At 41.9% G+C, this 24,935-nt stretch overlaps 1 protein-coding gene across 3 annotated transcripts in view; it reads right to left on the bottom strand.

The window, feature by feature from the left end:
- The window catches only part of ADAMTS2 (ADAM metallopeptidase with thrombospondin type 1 motif 2), a 324,369-nt gene that overhangs the window by 51,869 nt on the left and 247,565 nt on the right, over positions 1 to 24,935 (bottom strand). For all 3 annotated transcript variants that reach the window (XM_081180737.1, XM_081180736.1, XM_081180738.1), the window contains 5 exons: positions 23,551 to 23,750; positions 14,453 to 14,536; positions 3,464 to 3,620; positions 2,580 to 2,685; positions 889 to 1,032 (listed from right to left, as the gene is read on the bottom strand). In XM_081180737.1, coding sequence (XP_081036863.1) covers positions 889 to 1,032; positions 2,580 to 2,685; positions 3,464 to 3,620; positions 14,453 to 14,536; positions 23,551 to 23,750 — 691 coding nt within the window. The remainder of the gene's footprint in view (positions 1 to 888; positions 1,033 to 2,579; positions 2,686 to 3,463; positions 3,621 to 14,452; positions 14,537 to 23,550; positions 23,751 to 24,935) is intronic.

Below are 24,935 nucleotides of genomic sequence, written 5' to 3'. Positions count from 1 at the left end.
GGTGATTCTTCACTTTGTTGTTAAGCCTGATTCAATATATTGGTTATGACCTTTAAACTTCTAAATGTCCTAGGCTCAGCAAACCTAAGGGAGTGTCTCCTTCCATATGAACCTGTCAAGCTGTTTAGATCTGCCAGTGAAACTTTGCTCCAAAATTCATTCTACATTAAATAATATCTACAACATTCTATGCCACCAGTTGATGCTTCAGAACTATCTTCAAGAGCAGTGTATTACAATAGTCAACCATCAAAGTTACAAACGCATGGTGGGTAATTATCTCTCAAAATATCCCCTCCATACCTTTGTTTCATCTTCAAAAGTCAGCACCATACATTCATACTACTGGCGATGATCAAAGGATAATTTTGTTTCTGTTCTTTTTTATTAAAAAGAAGAAGAAGCTGGGGCATGTTCGCTTTATGTAATGAAATATAGCTTTAAAAAAAGATACTGGCACTGTACAAAACTCACATTGATTCCTGTTTATTTTAATCTGTTCTTGCCAGAAGCCACTCCTTAAAATATTGCTAAAAGAGAACTGAGAAAAAGCTGGTGCTGAACTCTGAGAAAATACTTTTTTTTTTTTTTTTGGCATTGTTGCCCCATGTACAAAAATTTACAGCACATGCCTATCCAGGTCTACTCAGATGTGCATTCCATTGAGTTCAATGCAGCTTACTCCCAAGTCAAGTGGGGTTAAGACTGCAGCATTTATTTATTTTATACCTCTTACACCCCTTCCCCAACCAAAGATAGCTTCCATATTCCTAGCAAGATTGTTTTCTTTTTTAAAAACCCAAGACTCGATTGAATGGTGGTCTATAAACACTGCGCTTAGAATTTCACTCACAACCTCACAGGTTCCCACTTCATCAGTGTACTCACTGGAGGTATCGGGTCAACTCCTGCTGACTGCATCGAGACCAGTGGAAGCGGTGGAAGGCAGCCTGCACAAGAGGGGCCATTATGCTTCCCATCCGGACTTCATCCCCGCACCTGTTTCCTTGGCCATCATGTTCCATGCCTAAACTAGAGGAAAAGGTAGCACAACAAAGCCTGTTAAAGAAGTCTTACTCCTTATCGTTTTAATAGAATGGTGGAGTTGGAAAGAAACTTGGAACCAGGATCTGCAATAAAGGATATGACTACCAGCATCCCTGGCAAGCCTGTAAATGGAGACAAAGCTCAGGAGGAGCAGCAGGAAGCAAGGAGCAGCTGCCATGAATCTCGCCTCCAGGCACTTCTGTGTACTGGGATGGTGAGCAAGGTAGCAGCATCACCTGGCCAGCTTCCTGGCTGCCTTCCTCTCGCCATGCTCCAGTTTTTCCATGTCTACATTAAAATATGGCACGCATAACAAGACACAATATTCCAGATGCAACCTCACTAGTACAGAATACAGTGGAAGTATTTTAATTTTATTACATTTACATCCTGTCCTTCTTCCATCATGGCAAGGGTCCCATATTGTCACACATCCAGAGACTGACCAGACCCAGACCTGCTCACCATATTCCTGCAGACTATACTGTAGCATGCATATACCTGGGGCCCACACCCTTCTGATAATGCAGCCTATGATTAAATTAGCTTTTGAGCAGCCCCACTGTTATGCTGGCTCATGTCCAACTTCTGAAGTCTGTCCTTAATTACTTTTCCCATCATGTTTCATTAATTTTTTCCCTTATATTCTACTCTTTCTTTGAGAAGCTAAGAGCAGCTTACATGGCCTGTCAATGACTCCCACCCAGGCACTAATCAGGTCCACACCCACACAGCTTGAGGAGTGCTACAGCGCTCTTGACCGGTCACTAGGCCCATTTGTCAACGAACAAAATTTGGATGAAGTTGGAGACTTCTTAAAGAGGATTTATCATTCCACCACAACACTGCAGACATAAACTGTGAAGCAATATCTCATTCCCCTGTCAGAGAAATGACCTTTCATTTCCCTCCATGTTCTTTTTAGAGGAAGATTCAGGAATAAATGAAAAGAAATGCATCAAAGATATAGAGAGCCAAATCATGTGTAGATTCTTAAGAGGACAGGAAAGTCCTCAGTAATAACTAAGAGAAGAAACAGAAAAGCGTCCACAGGCTATCCTAGTCTAATAGAAAGGGTTGAGGGAAAATGCATCTCTGAGAGTCCTTATTCTATTGAGATGCTGAAGGCATTTACTACTACCTTCCCACCTAATGGCATCAGGTTTCATCCATCGAGCACTGTTCTCACACAAGATCCCTTGGAACAAACATTAACATGTTTGTTGTGCAGGAGAAGTGCTTTGGTAAGCTGCGATCACATGCCCATTCCAAGGTAAGGAAATAAATCTAAAGAACCTGTCATCCACCAAACTGAACTGAGTCTACATATTGTAGGCCCAGCCTTCCAGTGTCTGCCATTGTGGGCAAATAAGAATAATGAGAAAGTTTAAGAGGCCACTGGCAGGATGCCATTCATGCGCGGTGAGAGGTATTTGGTCTGATCCCGTTGTGCAAGCCAATCCTAAAGGCAAATCTCTAGTGGATGAATGGTGCATGAATGGAACCATATACCACACATAAGTGCTACTTACACGTGTCCAGTTTCATGGGCTACAACAAAGGCTGAAGAGAAGCCATCTTCATGGTTCAGTGTGCAACTTCGGACTGGATGACACATGCCAGTAACTGGAGCATAGCCTATTAGGGAGAATGTGAGATATGAAAAGATGCATGTAAAAGAACTCTTTAAGTATGCCAATCAGTAGTAAGCATTCCAGCAGGTGTCTTATTTAAATAAGTGGGAAATAGAGGAAAACACTGGGGGGGGGGGGCGAGGGGGCAGGGGCAGATACTCTTAGGCAAAAGGAGCCCACAATTGACAGCAATTGACTGGAACCTCCCAGGGACCGACCTGACATCCCTGATCTACAAGATACAATGTTGGCTACCCTTGGTCTGTGGTTAACTGAATGGCCCCATTAAATCCTAGTGTAGGTTTGGGAAAGAGGAAAAAGCAACGATGAGCTACAATTTTAAAATCATGTTGCTGGGTTTTTTTTAAGGCTCCCCAGAGAAATAACTAGGCACTCTAAGCCCAGTACTTTTGGAAATTCTTGAGTGTGAAATGGGTTCTTCAGTCAGAGTTATATTTGAAGAACTATTCATGCTTTCCAACTGAGAAATCTTGGCTGTTTCCAAAAGCACTTGCACTGTATTTTGGCTAGTCTGCTAACTTGTAAGACTTCTTTGGTTTGGTTAAGATTTAAAAGAAAATATCCCTCAAATGCCTTTGAAGCTGAAAAACAAATATGGGTTAAAGAAGTCAGAAACAAACAACAGCAGAGAAATAGCAATGGGCTAAATTTCCCCTTTAAGGCCAAATATCAGATGGTGCTAAAAGATACGAGGGTGAGAGAAGCATGATCTAGGAGCCATACCTTTTGTGTGATGGGCTGCCCTTCAACATGGAACTTACCTTGCATACCAGAGGGGCCAAAATCCTGTCTAGTGAGAAATATTGCATGGTCATGATATTCTGCATGCCCAGTATCAGGTTTCTGTTGTAAGTAGGCCCAGCGACACACATTCTCTAAACTTTGAGAAGGGTTACCGATCTCAATCAAACTTGTGGACTAGATCAAGAAAGAAAGAAAGAAAGAAAGAAAGAAAGAAAGAAAGAAAGAGAGTAACAGAGTTACAATTTGTTTTTTAACTAGCCTGTCTTAGCCCAGAGCCTCTGGAATATATGTGTTCACTTCAGCACGGAATTACCAATCCATTATGGTAATGGTACAACCACAAACAAAGGCCTTAGTCTTAAGCCCACTTATTTATGGATAAAAGTAATTTGTTCCCTTTTACAGTGGTGGTTACTTATCTCACAAGAAGACAGAATTGGAGTTGATCTTACACAAAGGAAACATAAATCTTCCATTTTAGATGCGTTTTGACAAAGGCATCTCATGTCTATGAAGTCAAGTGGGACTTAACATACCAGAGGATGGAAAAAAACCCCCGACTAAGTGCAGTGCTTTTTTTAAAGCTTTGAGTTGCCAAACATTTTAAAGAAGGGACCACATCAAATGAATATTGTATTTTGGCTGCTTTGCTAGGCAAAGTAATATGGGACAAAGAACAGCTTCTTATGCAATGTTTTGTACCCAATGCTGGAAAATTAAAATACATAAATGCCAAATCAGCTGTGAAAGCCACAGGCATCTTTTATTTGTTACTTGTATCACAAGTGTTAAATATGGCATTTATTTAACACTTCAAAAAATGATGAAATGGGAATATATACAATTTTATACTCGGGGGTCTATATTTTACGTAAGAAGCTGCCCTAAGGCAGGGTGTGCAGGAGACTTGCAGGCTAGATATGTGATGCCCATCCTCTAACTGCACCTAGCAAAATGAAAAAGGAATAATTCTGATAAATTCTGTCCCCCTGCCCCAATTTAATATAAGCATAATCGATTATCCAAATTAGTCTCCATCATAACCTAATCTGTTTTATAATTCAACAGTTACATGTAAAATCCCTGGTAATGTAGAAATTATGGTAGGTATTCCTTTGTGTGAAACAGCCTTATTTGGCCATGATAAACTAATCAAAGAAAAGAACCATCATAGAATTACTCCTTATTGATATTGATAGGAGTGACAGTAGTCTCCCCACAAGGAGCTGTGCTCCAAATTTCAAAGACTGATGTTTGTGTAAGTACCATAATTTGATCTGAAAACCAAACCGATTGGTCAAGCTGTATTGTATGCAACTGATGGCTCATCCAGATTTCCTGTTGCCCTGCACTTTCCAGGCAGAGATCTGGGATTTAAAGCTCTGTTTCCAAGCGTAGTTTTTTGTGTGTATGTGTGGGTTTGTTTGTTTTTGCCTCAGTGCTTTTCCTGAGAAAACCTGTGTTTTACTGCTGAATCGGAGCAAATGGCAATTGGGTCTAAACCTCCAACATTCAATGACAGACCCATCTATTCACAAAAATTCCGCTGTACCACTAATGTGACCCAGTTTTGACCGTGCAAGCAGCTCTCATTCAGCTGAAGACTGAGGAATAATCATATTGTAAATAAATGCTGAGTATACCAACTCACAGGGGCATAAAACTGTGTGACTACTTGGCACATTAATTTTCAAACATACCAATATAATATGATAAGCTATGGAATAATTAAAGAAAGTTGGTGATATATAAATGGGTGGTTGATTGTGTATGAAACTGAATCTGAATATATATATATATATATATATATATATATATATATATATATATTTGCTTTCGTAGATTTTCACGGGTACAGGAATGTAGGTTTTGGTGTCTTCGGGTGTCTTCCCGTGTAAGAGTTGGGGTGTCTAGGCGACGTTTCGACGAGGTCTCACTCGTCATCTTCAGGCTGGTGCTTTCGGCTTCTTGTTACTAGAACAGAGCAGGATCTCAGTGTTTGAGTTCCTATAAATACTGTTGAGGGGGTGTGGTGTATAGCCTCCAACGTTCTGGGCAGAGAGGAAGTTCCTAGGTTAATGTGCCTTTTCTTCTTTTGTTCATTAATTACTTGAGGGATATCTTGAGTGATTACTTGAGTGATATTCTGAGTACCACTTAGGAGGGTCATTAGGTGTGGATTAGTTGCTAAAGCTTTCGTGTCTTGACCTCTTGACCTTGTAAAGAGTTTTTCTGAGAAGATGGCTGTACTGCACTTAGTTGTGCTCTGGCTTGGCTTCGTGTATAGGGGCGAGCTGTGGTTTTGTGCCCTGTGCCAGCCAGATCTGTGTAGGGATTGCAGGGGGGTGCAGCATCCGGAGGTGCCACTATGGTTTGGCTACTGGATGGTGTCTGTAATTTATCTGTGGAGAGGGTCTGGGTTTGGGTCTGGTGTGGTTGATTGGAGATGGCGTTCTGTGTGCCTCTGGTTCTGGTGTCGGTTTTTGTGGGGAGGGCTAATTTCCAGATGTCTGGCAGGCGGGACGTGTCGTCACGCTTGTTCATGTTGTGAGGGTGTTTCTCTATCTCGATGGCTTCCATGATTATTCTCTTGTGGTGATGTTCCATGTTAAAGAGCAATTTGGAATCTGCAAAATTAATTTCGTGTCCTGTTTCTTTCATGTGTTGGTAAAGAGAGGAAGTTTTTTCTTCTTTTTTGACGGCATTCTTGTGTTCTGCGATACGTGCATTTATTCGTCTGTTTGTTTGTCCAATGTACGTGGCTGGGCAGACTTTGCAGGGTATTTCATAGACCCCTTGGTTTTCTAACTGGATTTTATCTTTTGGGTTTCTGAGGATATTGGCTATTTTTTGGTTGGTGCAAAAGGCTGTTTTGATATTGTGTTTATGGAGGATTTTGCTAATTTTATCTGTAGTGCCCTTGATATATATATATACACACTTCTTGTAAGCTGTCCTGTGAATGAAGTGGAAGGGGAGAGGTATATATTTTGTTAAGAAACAAAGGATACATTCCCACCCCAAATACTCTTGTACAGAGGGAGCGAAAACTTGCAGCTGGGAGAATTAATATAAGGCCTGGCACTGGACACTGGCATTTCCAACCTTTTGCAATGTTCTACTGGCTGTTTCTTACAACATTTAAACCTTCCCAAAATCTGGAAGTGCATCACATGATGCAACTGCCTGGATCCCTTATCCCTTACACCAGAGGTGAGGAGCGTCTGGTCCTTCAGGTGCCAAACCCGCAGCAGCCCCAGCCAATGTGACCAACGGTCAGAGAATTGTAGTCCTTCAACATCTAGCAGTCACAGGTTCCCCAGTGAAATTAGAATCTGGAGCCATTTGCAATGTTGTCGGAGATGCCAAAAAATAATAATATTGCAATAGTAGAAAATGGTACAGATCTGAGGAACCTCCTTTGTTCAGAAGATGATAACCCTGACTGTGCACCAGAAACAACTACAGTATCCCATCACCAGCTGCCCTGGCTGGCATCTATCTCTTATTTATTTCTCCAGCATGACAACTATGATTAGCACATGAATCCTAGTATCTGCTTCCATGGGGGAGTTCAACAATATATATATATGGTTGCTGCTACAAGATGGTTTCCAGTGCTAAGCATGAACTGCAGGACAACAAGCAACTGTTTTTGTTTGTTTGTTACTTTTGCCCTGCAAGATATATTTCAAAATTTCTTCTGGCTTTGAAAAATGTCTCCATCACTACATCTGAAAAAATCTCAGCCAGCTGTCTCTAGTTGAAAACAGCTTGGTTGATCTGTGTTGTCTCACACAGCTATACCACATGTAACGAATTGTTATTCAGGAAGCCTCCCAACGCCCTTACAAATGAGCTTGCACAGATACAAATGAACTGCCAGTTTTGGTGGTGAGCAGAACCATACTTTTTGGGGTTGGGCAGGGAATACAGATTGAATTCTATCCTGTGGCATTCAATGATGTTTAAGATGTTCTTACAGCATTTTGGATTACAGTATACAGTGGACGCTAGGGTTGCGAACGTGATCCGATTCGGCGCTTCTGCGCATGCGTGACCGCCAAAACCCGGAAGTAACCCATTCCAGTACTTCCGGGTTTCAGCGGTCCGTAACCTGAAAAAACGCAACCTGAAGCGTCTGTAACCCGAGGTACGACTGTATACTATCTGGAACCTTTTAATTCTGGCAAAAAGAAGAGAAAAGGAACAGGTTCTGTTGTTGGCAAAAAAATGAAGACGGCATTAGCATTTATTTAGGCTGCAATCCTGTTGACATCCACCTTCCACCTAGCAGTAAGTTTGACTGACCTCAGTCAGGTTTCTGAGTATACATGTTTAAGACTTTCTTGTGAAAACAGAAATTGCTGGTATCCGTTTGTCTGGAGTTATCTGCTTGAATCCCACTAGGTCCAATGGAATTGCTAAAGGTTTTTTTTAACAGGACATCTGGTTGATCACTGTGAGACTGGCCTGATCCAGCAGGCTCTTCTTATGCTCCCTAGCGCGTGTGCTTAGGATTGCAGCCATTGTCCGTTCCAGGCAATACTACACTGCAATACACTTGCAGAAATACCAGGTTGTTTACAGACATGTTTCTTGAGCATTCGCCCTGTTTTGTTTGCACAAAGTTTGCAAGGATACTATACTACATCGGTGGTTTACTGAGTATTCACTCTGATTTGTTTAGACAGCATTATACAATGTTGCATTCAAGCAACTGTAATCCCACACATTTCCCCATCACTTTCCTGATAATTGAATGAATAAATTAGGCTCGTTGAGCAACAGCAATGAATCCCACCCAGGATGTTGGGCTGTGACCTGGGAGAGCACGGTTCAAATCCCCGCTCAGCCATCAAGCTCACTGGGTGGCATTGGGCCAGTCACTATCTCTCAGCCTAGCTTACCTTGCTGGGTTGTGAGGATCAAATGGGTTGGGGAGAACCATGTGACCCACCTTGAAGACCTCGAAGGAAAAAGTGGTATGTATATCAATAGAAACATAGCGACAGTCTGGATGTGGTCCAGCTAGGAAGGTCTTCTGCATTTCCTGCATTGTAGGGGGTTGGACTAGATGACGCTTTGGGGTCCCTTCCAACTCTACAATTCTATGATTCTAACACCAGGAATAACTCCATACGTACATTGCATATGTTAACGTGGCACTAATGCTAACCTTGGAGAAGCACCCTGGAGCTTCTCCTATATGCACAAGGAGTTCTAGAAAAGAACATCAGAGGAGTCTGTCATATGAGGCCAATGGCCCACGTAGTCCAGCATCCTGTTCTCACAGCGAGCAAACAGTTGCCTATGGGGAGGTCAATAATCTATGAAGAGTGCACCTCATCTGCTCCCAGCTATTTGTCAGGAAACATCTAAACGTGGGTTTAAACATCCTCGAAACATCAATTGTTCAACGGTTCTTATGCAGTCAACGGAACACATTGCTTTGCTGAGTGTGACCCAAAACATTAGATTAAATGATATTTGGGTATGAACAACAGAGACTGGGATTGCTCTAGTGCCCTGTACTGTTATTTTCCTTCCTCTAAAGCATCTGGAACCAATTACTGTCAGGAGAAGGATTCCAGATACAATGGAAAACACTGGTCTGAGTCACCAGCACCACGCTGAGGTTTCTGAAGAAATACTGGTTCAAAAATGTAATAATCTATAAAATCTTGATGGGTTACTGCATCCCATCATACTGGGGAAATAAATGTGAGTATATTTCCCTCCCTCCTGATCCACGGGATTCTTAGATCAATAGAAACTCATGTTACGGCAAGTATATTGTAATTGTAAAAGGGACGGAATCTTGCTCTGTGGCAAGACTCTGTCCCCTTGGCAGTGCAGGCTTATACCAGATCACACTAGCACAGGGCTAGTTGATTGACAACAGCTCTTCAAGGTCTGAGACAGAAGCCTTCCTTTCTATGGCCTGATCCTTTCAGCTGAAGGTGCCAAGTTTTGAATTTGGGACCTTCTTCATGAAAAGCATTGCTACTCTGCTCGCTGATGTCTCTGTCCCAAAACCATAGATTTAAAATAAAGCATTTTAGTATTCAGATATATTTCCTCAGAAGAAAGAACTGAGGTTTTTTTAAGCACTGGCTGAAAAGAAGCAGAGTATCTTACTAGGTTCTACTGCTACAGGCACTACAGCTAGTTATGGCAAAGGAACATCTTCATCTGTGTAGGCCTCACACAGAAGTGACCTTAAAAAGCTCTGTTGAGAGAGTCTCGGCTTTACCGCAGGTCCAAAGGGTGGTGAATAAGGCAGGAACTTCTAACTCCCTGCAGAGTGCAGGCAGGCTTGTCTTCCTAACTCACTGCAATCATTTTGGACCATGGTGAATGCCATCCTATTTAAAAGAGCCTTTTCTCTTGCTGGGTGTGGTTGCCTGGCACTTAGATAAGGCATGCTTTCATTATTCTCTGCTATTTATTGTTTTTAATGTTTTTAAAGCAAATTTTTAAAGCAAAATTCTTATTGCTTGGGGGAGCACTGCTGAGAAGCATGGTGAAATTTTTAAAAAACAAACATTCAATTTTTTAAGTGAAGGTGTCCCCCCCCCAACTTTTGAATTGAACTGGGCATTAGAAGAATGGGATGTGATGGGTAGGATCCTGTTTAGTGCTGCTGTTGAGTTCCAGCTAGCCAGCTATACTCCATTCCAGCATACTCCACTCCATTTCCCCTCACCCAGTTTTCTGGCCCCTCCAGTACGTTAGCATTCTGTGCCCACCAGGCATGCTTAGTCCACATTGAGCTGTACATGAAGTCCCCTCCACCCTCCTATAGGGTCCCCCCCCCATATATTCTGGAATTTCCATGGGTCTGCTGGCATCCCTTTTTGCCTACATAAAAATTCCCACTCAAATGATAAGTTCACTCTTAAGGATATATGGTTATTCATTGCTGGCAGCTGTGGGCAGCTAGTTCCAGAAAGCAATTGGAAGTCCTTTAGATGCCTTTGTTTTAGCTTGAAAGGGAGACTTTCAAAACGTATCCATTAGGTGGTGCTCCAGCTGTAACTTCTGACAATTCTATGCCATCCTTGAGAATACATGAAAACTTCCCGGGGATAAAATACTCATCTTGTTAGATTTTAAAAAGAGCATTGATAATACTGTTGATAGTCAAATTGAAGAGCAACATAGCACCCAAGTTTGAGACAATAAAACAATGTGTTCATTTGCCATCAGAAATGACTAAGGGCACTAGTTCTTTTCAAAATATTTTCCTCCAAATTGTTTACTTGGCTTATTTGATTATTTCCCTCTGTCATATGAACTAGGCAAGTTATTATGAAAAGAAAAGAACAAGGAAAGAAAAACAAAGCATCTGGAACCCATGGTAACAGATCTCACAACAATAACAAACACAATCAGAAAAGTGTCATTTTGGGTTTAAAGGATTGTGAGCTTTATTTCATGGCAGTGGCTTATTAGATTTCCCCTCTAATACTGTAATATAAGTATAACGCTCAAGCAGAAACGTTATATCAGCAATAAAATATTAGACGATGCAGCGACTGGCAAGCAATGTAATTTGGGGTGGGAGCAAGGGGAAGAAAACATGGCACGCTGTCAATCTCATAAAAAAGGGAAATAATTTACCATTTACAACTGGGATGAAGGGAAGTGAGTGTGTAATATGTAGCTGTAAGGACTACATTGCACTTCTACTCTAAAGTATGAATTCCAGTTCTGTTTCTGAGGGCATCTGCATCATGCTTTGAAATCTGGCTCTAGAGAGAGGACTTCTCTCCCTCTTTCCGCTAATGGGAATAATGGCCGGCCCCAGGATTCTTTCCTCACAGATAAAAAATTCCAGCTTTCACTTCTGATTGGAAACAGATTAAGAGAGTGGCTGGAAGATGGCTAGGAAGAAAGATGCGGAAAATGCTTCCACTGGAGATTTGGTGAAGATGTCAAGTGGTATGAACGACAGGGAACTGGCAAGCACCTGTGGAGAACAGGCCGAGAAAAAAGAGATGATCTGAAGAACGCAAAGGGAAGGGATACAACTTAAGGATGTCATGCTGAGCAATGAACCCAATAGCCCCTCACTGACTGGAGCCGAACTTTATTTGCACTTGGGATGTCAGATTATTTCACCAGAAATGGAAATGTGAGCAGAAATCACCACAATTTGCTTGCTCACCCAAGAACAGAAACAAAAATTGTACAACTAGCGTTCCAATTCAGTATCACAGATTGTTTTCTTAGTCTGTGAAAGTTACATAAATAATTATGTCATTCTCTGCCTTGTTTTTGACATTTCCCTTCCATTAAAATGCATTGAATTATGCAGTCAATAACAAAGTGAATGATGAAGGTTTTAGTGGAATCCAAACCATAGCAGAACTGAAGCGGAGCTGATTGTGACAAACACAGGATGGGACAGAAATGTCTGCCTCTTGACATTCCTACTTCTCACCCACACTTGTCCCTAATGCACCCATAATCCCTTACACAAAAAACCTGAAGATTTAGGGGTGGGGGGTTGACGTTGGATCACAGCAAAATGCTGCACGCCAGCTTGGCCAGCTTGGCTATTTTGTTCCTCTCCAAAATCCATCATAACACATTTTGCTGGAAGCAGTGAACTTGTGGGGCGGGGGAGACAACTACTCAAAGTTGCATTAAAAATAATTTCATGAAATCTTACAGCTGCCTTCCTTGCAACTGCATCACAGTCTAAAGGAGAAAATCGTCTCTCAACATTTGGTTCGTCTCTGTTTCGGGTAACATACATCTTGCAATGAACAATATGGATTATCAAAGGTGTTTTTTAAAAAATCAAAAAATCACAAGAATAAACAGATATGGAAAAACAAGCTCTTGCCGTGATCTCCAACCCTGAAGGCATCACTAAAGCTGCCATTCTAAGCTGAAACAAATCTGGCTATGCCAGAAGTTAATGCTAGAGAAAGGGTGGCCAATTCTAGAACCCTGGAAGGTCATCTTGACATTGTCCCAATGACCACCAGTGCATTTTGCCACACAATCCAAACCCTCCACATTTCATTGTAGTATTGTATAATATTTATACAAATTATACTATAAACCCTTCAAGACTGGGCAAAAAAGGAACCACTGAAACTTCAGGATGTTTTCAAACTAATGCATTATGTAAATGCTGTGGACCAATAAGGAAGATCATATTTATATAGCATTTGGAAGAATGGAACATTGTTGCAACAATGCATTATCACCACCTTTGGCTTAAAAACAATATTTTTAAATATTCCGTATTGTATCATGCCATCTGTAATCTTCAGCTATGTACTAGTTAGTGTTGGATAACAGAACCATTCAATCAGGCTTGCCTCAATTTCAGTTTAAATTCACTACATACTTTCAAATTACCATAATAGAGATCTTTGAACAACTATACCTGTTTGGTTAATTTTCTTAAATAATGAAATTTCAAGTAACTATATTTTTCTGAGCTGAGTTTGAATTTACTTATGCATTTGTTTTACTGTGCCAGGTAATATTAGAAACAAATACTGAAGAGAATGGTTTGTTAAGAAATCTCCAAGCCATTAAGAAACTAGTTGCTATGCAACATACAGTACTGTTCAAGTTATCCTCAACATCACAGGGTGCATTGTATGAAATAAAACAATCTTCTTAATAAAAAACTCAAAAAAGTAGCATATCCTTTCATACATTATTGACAGCTGCTGATCAAAGATGTGTTTATTGTGATTGCTTATTTAGTATTTTTATTTTTATTGATAATCAGTGATAATTAATTGGTAACATAAGTGTTGTTTTACTCATATTTTGTTTTCCTTTCCCTGAACTGAATGAGATTCAGATCAACCTTTGTGTGATCCAAGCTGGTCAAGATTAGGGATGCTATAATACTGTAGCATGTTCAGTTTGAGAAACAGGTTGCATCCTATGCCAGTCCTAGTGAGTAGACCTGATGATGTTAACAGACTCAGCTAATTTAGGTTCATTAATGTCAAAGGGTCTACTCTGGGTAGACCTTAGTTGAGTACAGTTCTATAGTTTTGCTTGCATATGCAAAAGCAGAAGTAAAGGGATGCTCATCCTCAGAGTGAATTTATTCCCTTCTCCCACTCCTAGCTGTATCGTACTTATCCCATGAATCTTGCCCAGTACACAGTGAGTTTCTACAAAAGCACAGGTAGTCTCCACTGGGTGGTGGGATTATGTGATAATAAGCATTCTCTTGGTGAATTCAATTAAACAATATGGCTGGGAGACCTCAGCATCTCCATGAGATCTGGAGCAGTGCTCGGCTTCCTTTGGAGGAGAGAACTCTGGAAATGTATGCTGAGTTGCTAAAATATCTGCTTATGTACAAATGTAGACAATAAGTAGGGAGTGTAGGAATGCAGCAGCAGCAGCATGCAGAGACTGTGATATTAATCTCAGTCCAGGTCCCAGCAGAAACCTGCAGCTGCTTTTCTCAAGTCTCTGTTTTCAGCATCAGTCACAACCATATTGTTCCAGGCCTCCTTACATATCTGACTCTGTGAGCGACTGACTTCCAATCCCTCCTTGAAACTCACCTTTTATATGAAGCCTCTGGCACAACCCCCCCTATAGTTTTGATATATATTTTTAAGAAATGAAGGGGGAAAGTCAACGAAATCTTCTTCCACAATAAAGACTATATATTGCCTCCCCCCCACACAAAAGTGCTACTAGAACTTTAATAAAAAAATAAATTGCCCAACAAGTTTCAGTGGAAATCTCTCTGAGGGGCATACGAATGCAATTTGCTGAGTCCCCCTAGTAAGGGAGCATCTCTCCGAAATGAGTGCTGCACTCTTTTCTCTCTCATTCTTTGCAGTGCCTCAAGATTCCTTCTTGTGTTTGATTAAATATGATTACTTTGCTACTAAACTCATTCACAAAAACAAGCAGTATAGGCCACAAGAGAACTGCAAGACATGGTTTTAAAAAATAAAATACTGTAGGACATTTGAACTGATTATTGAAATTATACTTACTTTCTCGTGGCTCAGCATGATCATTCTCACCAAGACAACATTAATTTGGGCACCTAAGGACTCATCGTGATAGATTTCATTAACCTGCAAGAGGACATAAAAGCATTAATTATGATTCCATATGATAACAGGACTGAAATAGCCTAAAACAGCATCCTTCAACCTTGGGTCTCCAGATGTTGTTAGATTACAACTTGCACCATCCCTCACCATTGGCTAAACATGATATTGTGGTCGACAAGCTTAAGAAACACTGCATGCCAAGGGGGGCGGGGAGAGGTTTTTAAAAGACACATTTTTCTTTCAAGAAAGAAAGAATCCTTTTAGGCTTTTAAAAAAATGTGATTTCAGACATGCAACTTTGGAAGGCCTGCTGACTAAGGGATCAAATTGTCTTGGGTGGAGGTAGGGTATAAGATTGCAAACGGAGAGCCCAAGTGGTAGAATTTCAAGCTCTCGCTTTGGCCAGAGCAATTGAAGTGTGCCAAGCTGCAGAAATGACACCAAAGGAAGTCGATTTGTTGGAAGGAAGGCATTCTGCTGTGCCTGGTAAACAGGATTATGCCTTCTATCAGCCATAGCAGAACACTAAGAGATATCCTTCCCAAGCTAAAGTCTGCAGAGCGCATACATGACAACAACAGATGGGCCTATGGAAACAAACGTCAAAAAATGAAACACTTCATTAGAGTCTGCAAACCAAATCAGAGTAGTAAGAATAATGTGCAGAGAAGGCTGCAGGAAGAAGGCGACCCGCATTCGTGCATTGCAGCAATCCACATCAGCAAAGGACTAGAATGTTTTGTTGCAGACAAAAATGGCAGCTCAGTGAATTTTGAACTGGGCACTGGATCACAAACAAATGTGCATTCCTGAAATTGTGTGCTGGGCTGGAGAGACCAGGGTTTGAATAGCAGCCAGGAAACTCACTGGGTGACCTTGGGCAGCTGCCCTCTCTCAGGTTAACCTTCCTCACAAGATTTAAATGAGATAACCATTTGGGGTTCTTGGAGGAAGGGCAGGATCCACAAGCAAGTAAAGGGCAGAATACTTGGATATAAGGTGATTTAAGGCTGGTGCATACTGCCCTGCTCATGGTACGTATTGGGGGGTAAGGCTGGAGCATAGTGTTATCTGGTTGGCCCCCTTCTCTACCAGTGTGTGCTGAAGAGCCTACCTGGTAGCTATGACAGCACACTGAGCAGCTAGAATGATGCATTGCTAGGGGCATTGTGGGAAATTTGAATTGTGTTCAGACCCAGAAGCTCAGAGTGCCAGGCTGGGGTGGGGGGAAAGAAGGAGGCCAAGATGGGGCCAGTCAAAGTGGAAGAGCCATGGCATGTGCCCATTGGCTATACACGCAAGGGCCAACCAGATAGGATGGCACCATAGATCAGTGGTAGAACATGCATGCTAAAGGTTCCTGGCACCTTCAGGAACAAATGACCAGAAGGCAACTGCTGTGAAGGAGCTGATGCCAGCCAGAGTACAGACCACTAGGCTAGATGGACAGACAGAGTGACTGACTCTAAGAGAGCTTATTATGTTCCACTTTCACTGGCAGCTTGAGGAAAGGCAGAGGGTAGAAACTGGATAGCAATTGTACTCTGTACAACAGAAACAGTCTGGCATTGCATATACAAATCTGCTCATAAAGTATCAAGAGGCTGGATTACCTTAAATTTCTATGACCGTATAGTAAATGTTCCAAATTTATAGCCAATGTTCCAAAATCTAAGTTATCTGCTTCTGAACAAAGTTTTTAGAAATTCCACAAAACAGATGTCCTGGCAAAGCAAGCTTTTTAACATCGGAGGGATCTTTGTCTCCTCTTTGACAGTAATGTTGGCTTTAGAAAGGTCACAAACTTTCTGCTGGCTTCATGACCAGTTTATATTTTGTTGAGTTCCTCCCTCAAGCTTTTGGCTTCTCAACTTTTGCCTACAAGCTACAGTACAAAAATGTTCTGAAAACCTGCACTAAGTGCATAAACAGTTTTCACCAGCCTTACATTAACACTGCAGTCTCATGATCACGTCATGTGTTTACAGCATGATGACCCAATAATCTGTGCAGTAACTTCTTACATTGTGAATATAAACTGGGGACAAACTGGGGAGGAGACCCAAAATTCATCAGTTATCCAAATTCTGTAAATAGTCAGTGTCTTCTACTGCCTTGTTATCCCTCCACACTAGTGATCTGAATGTCAGACTAGGGCTGAGGAGACCCGGGTCAAATCCCCTCTTGGCCAAGAAGCTCATTGGGTGACCTTGGCCAGTTGCTATCTCTCAGCCTAGCCTGTGAAGATAAAGAGAGAAGAATCCATTTTATACTGTCTTGGCCTCCTTGGACAAAAGGAGGAATACAAATTAACAAGTAAACATAAATTTTATGGGTTCCACGCAGCCAAAGGAGTATGCTGGGGGGTTGTGGAATAGGATAATTGGGATGAGGGAAAGCACTATAAACATTTTAGGGTTTAATGTTGCACAGCTGAGGTGGGGGGGGGGTGAGACAGTGGCAGAGGCTGGAACTACTGCTGACATACAGAGACCGAAATTGGGTAAGAACATTACCCAACTTTAACTTTTTTGATGAAGAGCTTTTAAGCCTGCTGCAAAAAGGGCCGTTTTCTCCACGCAACTGCAGAGCTTCTAAAAAGCGTAGGGGGAGGGGCTCCTTTTCCAGCTAGGAAACTGGTGCATATACAATTGCCCACAAGAGCTATTTAAAACAGTCCACCTCCAATGCACAGCCCAAGATAACAAGCATGGGTGACACGTGCAGATGCAGGCAACGCTAAACATTACAAATAGCATCCCATCATCTGGGGAATTGAAGGAGTGCACTGCAGTAGCTATGAAGGCACCATCATGGGATGCATGTTCGAAAAAGATGAATAAGCAAACAAGAGGGAGAGCGCTTAGGGAGGTGAAGCTGAACTGCATGACTCTGGACACTTCTGCGAGGGCTGCAGCTTTGGATGGTTACAGGGGTGACAGGGCAGAATTGGAAGGCTCTTCAACAGCTGCTACTCCAGCAGCTGTGGCACAAGTCTCTGCCCCTGTCGCACGAGTTGAAGCAGGGGAAAGGATCAGGCTTTTAGCCCACAGCAGTGAAGGCTGCAGAGGGGGCACCATCCAGATGTTGTTGAACTCCAGCTTCCAGCAGCCCCAGCAGCCATGGCAATGGAAGACACAGTGTTGGAGTTCAGCAGGGCAGGGCACCATGTTGGCTCCTTCCACCTTAGAATCTGCTGGACTAATTGCAGCATGAGCCTCTGCCTGATGGTGTGGTCCTGTGGAGGGGCCTGTTCACACTGGAGACTGCTTGGGTGATAGAGGGAAGGGCAGGTGTAGCTCCCTCCCCCACCAGGCTATTGCCTACTGAATGCATGAACTGGGCTTATTCTCTAAGGTACTTTGGGATTTTAAAAGAGACAGGAGAACTCCACCCCCTAAGCATACGCTATCAGAATTCAAGCCACTTTCACAACTGGGACCACAGTACAGTGGCAGATCATCGGCTTTGCATACAGAAGGTCTCACGTTCAATTCCAGACATCTCCATGGAGGACAGGAAATGTCCCTTGCCTGAAACCCTGGAGAGATGCTGCCAGTCAGTGTAGAGAATACTGAGCTACATGGACCAGTGGTCTGACTCAGTATAAGGCAGCTTGCCATCTTGCAACCATGATTCTGCTTACAAAAAACACAAAAACCATTCAAGTGAAGCACTCATAAGATTCTTTTCCACAGCTGAGCTTAGATTTACTTTATGAGTTTTCTTGAAATTGTCAGTTAGGCAGGGAAAAGTGACATTTCTGCCCTTTGTACCACCTGGGACCTACTGTTCTCTTTCAACCTGCTGCATTTAAATCATCCAGAGAAAGCATCGCTCTCACACCTAGTACCTCACACTGACATATCAAAGGCAAAACCTGAACTGGAAAATTGCCAGCAAGGAACTCTGTTTCATGATATATTTATTAGCTTCTCATCTCCATATCCAAATCCAGAGGGTCCTAAAGTTGTTGATGGCCTTCATGGCATGACCCTTCACGGTATGCAGGTGTGACTCTGCTCTCTGCAAGATGTGAGAGGACCTTGACATCACACTGAGCACTCGGAGCACGTTCATGGGCTATGCGAAGAGTGCTACCCCACTCTCTAGCTCCAAGCTCAGGAGAAGGGGACATCACCACAGCAGTTGAGGGGTGGGGGAAAGAGATCCTCATCATGGCAAGTGTGACAAGTGAATCTATGGACCCCTGTGACATGCAGTTCCTAACATTTCCCCCCCAGCCTTCTAATATGCTCAAGAAACATGAACTCAGAGTGACACAGGTAGTTAATTACCTGTATCAGTGTCAAGGAACAGGGACTGTTCCACCCAATTTTGTTCCCAGGTACACTCTTTTATGCTTTCCCAACTCCTGAATAAGGGAGACAAAATGGCGCTCTTCACCATGGCACTGGGCAGCCCAGTCCTTGCTGACAGATCTTGCCAAGGGTGGGAGGGGAGCAGAGCTTCCAGAGGTGCACTACAGTGCCTGAGGTGCCATGAAGTCTAATGAGCCTTTCCTCAGCATGTGCCCTCCTTGTCATATAACAATGAATGTTTGGATCATTTCAAAGGTAAGCAAGCTGAAGTTTCTAGACGGGATCCAAAAGATCCCTTTGAATACTCATGAAACACAGCGTTCATGCAGCCAGAGCTGATGCACAGCACTGGCAGCATGGAAGTGAGTAGCCACTTGGAAGTCAAGAAGGCGGCGGCCAGAGTGGCCAGAGACAGGCCATTCAGAATCCTGGACAGGTTTGAGGGAGGAAACCTGCTCTGACAATAGGTTAGGTACTAGTTTCCGGTTCCTATCTGCATTCATGGAGGCAGCCCCCACAACATTGCAGGGATCGAAGGCAGAGAAAAACAAGAATGACAGAGGGTAAATCATTCTTGGAAAAACCTCACAGGGAAGGGAAGAACAGGTTTCACTCACAGTCCGTCTCGGTACCTGGCTCTTGCTCCAGCACAGAATGCAGGGGGCAGGGAGGCGCTGAGCGTAAAAGCACTTTGCCTGGCGAAAACCCTCCTACGCTGCCATTAAGAAGCAGAGGTTCTCCTGTTAATTGGATTTTTAATTGGCTTTAAAGTCAGGCATGCTTCGAGAGAAGATGTCATCAGAACTGTGGAATTACCCACCTGCACTGATTTGAGGTTTGGAACTGAGAAAAAGATTCTATTTGGTGGGGGCAGCGGATGGCGGAGAGGGGAACCTCCAGTTTCCTGTTTACTTTGAGTTTCTTTATTAATGATTCAGTAACTCTCTCCAGACGCAAAATGTTAAAGATACAAATGAGGTTGGATTGCAGTACGGAATAAAACTTAATTAAAAGAACATTTTGGTTTAAAGAAATGGGGGGAGAGCTCTAATGCTTGAATGGATTATCTTGGAAAATTAGAGCAGATACCATCTCTACCCCCCTTAAAAACATCATAGAAGAGATACAACGTAAGTGGACTTTGGCCAAAATGCAGTTGTAAAGATTAAAAGAATTTGGAGCCGTGGATGAGGGAGGCATGGAGACTTTGATGGTGATTCATTAAAATGAAAGTACTCCAAGATCCCCTGTGGCGGAAGGTGGATCCCTCTTTCTCGGACATTTCTAGATGTTGACTAAGTAGTGAGAAAGAGTGGAGGGTGTTGTTGTCCGGAAACACCAAGTAAGATGAGAGCACGGTAGGAGGGAGCTAATGAGGTATTCTGAGAATTCTTCAGGATCGTAGCCCCACCCCAGCTATGCTGAGAGACAACAGCAATCGGAGGAATTTCAAGAATTGGACAGCAGACAAAGGCCAAGGACTTTATAATTGGACATTTTCAGACTGACACACGCAGAGAAAAGGAAAATAATTAGAGCACCTCGTTTGAAATCTTATGGAAAGTTAGATATGGTTTTAACACAAATAGTAATCACTAAAAATGCAGCTGTTATCTTAATGATTAATATACCAATTGAAATGTAATTAGATGTTAATAAAAAATATGAACCCAGCAATATAAGAACTGGAGAAAAAACAGTGATCAAGGGGCCCAGGAAACCACTTTGATTAAATTGCATAAATTTGGAAATAACTGGAATTATTTTGATATTAATTGAAATATGTATAATTAGCAAAACTGTGGTAATATTGAATAATTACTGGGGAAATAATAATAAAATATTATAAAAAAGACAGTTAGTACCTAAAGAATTGTATTTTTATAATAAATATACTGTAACTCAGCCAGCCTACTCCATTTAGGTCTCACCTCCTTACTAGGAAATGGAAATCCTTAAAGGGGCAGCCCTATGGACTACAATCTGGTCCCCTGTCACCTCTCCGATATCTCCACTTGGGCTGAACAGGGTTGAGAGCCCATGAGGCACTTTGGGGCAATGATACCGGCCTGTTGATGAGGTTGAGCTTGGGAACCATTGTCACTGGGGTGGGTGGGACAGGGTCTCAGGCCCTCTCTACCATATCTCAATATATACAGTTTCTTAACATTTCCTCTACATTTTCCTCAATGGATTATGCTGGAAAGCTCAGTGACAAGCGAAATAAATATATTTCAGAGCTACAAATCCTATAATTTCCTTACAATCACTATATCTCTTAAAATAGATTTAAGTGACATGAAAAATAAAAAAGGTTCCATTTCAAAATCTGTTTTTGTGTGTTTGCCACATAACTGCTAGGTTGCTCTGCTTTCCTTTGACTTGAAAATGTAGAAAACCATCTGTTTCATCTGCACACTTTATTTTAAGCCACGGACAAAAATAAATCCCTCCCTACATAATTGACTGATATTGACTTTTTAACCTTGAATTATTGGGATATGTTTGCATTATGTCCACCAGGTCACATGTATGAATATGCTGACCTTTACTGCCTTGCCAGCTCTCTCCATTTCTAAGCAATGAATTCAGGTATTTCCAAGGACATTATCAAAGATGCCTCCCTAAATTTCATCCCAGCATTTTTAAGTCAAGACTAAAGGTGGCGAAAGCTCTTGCTGTCTGGGAATGTCCTGCAGCTGTACTCTTCCCAAAGAGCATATTTCAACTGGTACAGGGCTGGTGCTCAGCAGCCATTTCAGAGTTTTTGAATCACTATGAGCTTATATGAACTGTTTGATGAATTTGGGGTTGCATTTTTTTTTTATATGCTCCTGTGTTTTTGACATCCTTATAGTAATTGTAACATTTCTTAATTTTTAAAGCTGCTGTTATTGTGAGTTGCTTTGAGCTCAGCATTTGTCATTGGAAAAATAGAATACAAACATCAAATCAAATCAACCGCAGTCAAATACAAAGGCAAATTATAAAGCTGCAAAATATGTTGCCTCTGTCTGTCACTCTGACTCCAGGATTTGTCAGTCAATGGATTAGATAGATCAGTACCCACCGTACCTTGATAGCAAATTGAGGAGGAATGTTTCTCATGTACGGAGTGAGAAACTGGCTTAAGGCTGTCTTATTGCAGTCGGAACAATAGGGAATTGACCACAGCAACTGGAGCTTTGACAGATTAATCCAGGCAAAGCAATACACAGTGGTGTATTTTCTACACAGTGGGGTAGGAGGAAAAAATTAAATTCAGAGCGTGAACAGGCAATACTCAGTTCTTTATTTGAGAATGAAAGATAGTGGTTCTATTGTTAACTGATGAAAAAACAACTTTACGAAATAAATGATGGAGCAGGTGGCAACCCATAAAGAGTTACAGATGCCCCTTCCCATAACCTCTTTGCTCCTATTTCCCTCCTGTGGTTTCTCTCTTTGCCTTCTGATCTTGTTTTATGTTCCATCGCTGCTGTGTAGACACGCAGAGTCATTCTCTCATATACATAGTCCCATTCAGTCTCAATAGATTCAATGTTGTAGCCACATATTTGAGTCCATCCTAAGCCTCATCAGCTAAATAGGTTTCCGTCAACTACCTGCTTGGTTTTAATAATAATAATAATAATGTAGCATGAATGAGATTGCTTGTTTAGAAGCATGGAATCAGAGAATTGTAGAGTTGGAAGAGACCTCGAGGGTCATCTAGTCTAACCCCCTTCCCCCTCAGAATGCAGGAATATGCAGCTGGCCCATATGGGGATCAAACCCACGTTCTTGGCATAATCAGCACCACACTCTGGCTAACTGAGCCACCGTCAATGGCAAACAAGTTCTAATTTGGTTGGGGTAGACTGTGTGGGATCAAATTCTGATGCAAACTGGCTTGAACCAATTTTCCTGGCCTAAGGTGCAAGTGTCCTTCCGATTTCACACTTCTCTGTGCAAGCAAAGCAGCTTGTTCCATTGAAGTAAATGGTGACATGAGAGCTCTGTGAGCAAAGAAAAATGTCAAGGGGCAATCGGCTTAAAATGCCTGCACTCTTACAAGATAATTTCCACAGCTAATTACCAAGCTATATCCTAAGAAGTGCAAACACACTAGCAACCTATCTGTATGCATGTTTGCTCAGAAGTAACTGAGTCCTGTGAAAATTTCTCCTATGTAAGGGCATAATAGGGTTGCAGCCTGAATAAATTACAGTACAGACACATACAAAATGTAGCGGGCAAATTTCAAATAGCATTTCCATTCCTAACAACTACTATTTGGCAACACTGTTAAATCAGCCAAAATTATTTGGTACAAATTTCTGCATGAGAGAAATTCTCATAAAAATAGTGAATAGCTAGACCTACACTGCTACACTGAACACTTAAGGCAGGGGTGGGAAATCAGGGCCCTCAGCCTGATTCATCTGGCCCCAGTCTCTCATACACCACAGAGTTTGGTTGCCAGATAGAGAGAGGGGGGAAAAGTGAGAGGAAGGTGATGTGGCTGCACATCCCGCCCACTTTTTCCTCTGGCTCCACCCACCAATGCTTCAGGCTCCGCCCACCACCCACTGCAGTCCTTGATTGAATTTTTCCAGTGAATCCACGTCCCTTCCTAGGAATAAGGGCTCCCTAGCTTGAAGTATTTATTTTGATGAGAGACAGCAATAGCTACATGCAAGAACTGTTCTTAAACATTAGTAAATTACTCACTATGTTCATCAGCGTCAGAAGATACTTCTGAACGTGTTCTTTCCCATGGAATTGTACAACAGAGTCATCAACACCTAGAAGCACTTCAATGTTGTAATCATCATCCGTCGCATGCCTTGGGTATCTCCTCCTCCTCCTGGAGGTGCTGATTTCATCTTGCAAGAGGTTCACCATGCTGTCTAGATTGCTTAGATCAGCCGCTGAAAGAAATGAAAAGCTGTTAATTTTAAAAAGTGCCACATTTTATTTCTCAATTATTATTTTTAATCATAAAGACGAGAAATTCCTATTATAGTTCCTCTCTTACAGTACGATCGCATCTTGAATGGTGGCACCCTTGGAACTGTCCCCGTGTGAGCATCCTCACTTTCCAAGCAAGGCAGTGAGTTTTTAAGCTCTCCATCTCGCCCGCAATTAATTTGCAGAATTTCAGTCACGTAAGGATGAAATCACGCAAGTTAATTGCATGCAAGGTGCAATCACACCGTGTAAGTTTGGGACAATTTTGTTAAAGTTCCATTGGATAAACCTGGATTTATTCAGCTAAGGTAAGAAGCGAATTTGATGTAAGATATCAAATCCGGTAAACAGAGGCGTCCAAAACGTTTATGGATTAGAAGTATGGTGTGGGGTCAAATTTTCACCTGAACAATTGCTCTAATGACAATGTAATCTCCAGGATGGGTGAGTAAGTAAATTAGATACATATAGATGACATAGATATAGATATGAAATCTAAAAATGGACATCTGTGGGATGCAGCCAGAGTCCCTCAGTGGAACTTGTGCTTCTTCATTTTTATAATACTACAGATATTTTTAATGTGACAAGGCAACATGGTTACATGCAGAATTCCTTCACTGCATCAGCATGAATCAGAATCTGCATAATTGATATCAATACCAAAAGTGTATATTTGAGCATGACTTTTTTATAGGTTTCCTTTACGCATGTGTCTACGTATACAGTGGTACCTCGGTTTTTGAACGTCTCCATTGACAAACATTTCGGTTTACGAACGCCGTAAACCCAGAAGTAAATGCTTTGGTTTTTGAACACGCCTCAGAAGTTGAACATGCCACATGTCTTCCACGTGCAATCAATCTGTGTTCAGCTAATCCCAGGTGCTCTCTTGAGACAAATTTGTTTTTGTGACTGTCTGCACCTCGGTTTTCGAACGTTTCAGAACTCAAACAGTCTTCCGGAACGCATAATGTTTGAAAACCGAGGTATCACTGTATACAAATATAGATTTATATATTTATTTATTTCATACACTGTTTTCTGTATCCACTGAAGACAACCTGTTTGTGCAAGGAACTTGCCGCTTCTGTTCGCCCCTCCCCCCACCCTGAATCTGCCCCATGTTGTACAGGACCTGTGTT

Source organism: Podarcis bocagei (genome assembly GCF_964188305.1).
Source record: "Podarcis bocagei genome assembly, chromosome: 2".
Taxonomy (NCBI): domain Eukaryota; kingdom Metazoa; phylum Chordata; class Lepidosauria; order Squamata; family Lacertidae; genus Podarcis; species Podarcis bocagei.
This window is presented reverse-complemented; position numbering and strand designations above follow the sequence as displayed.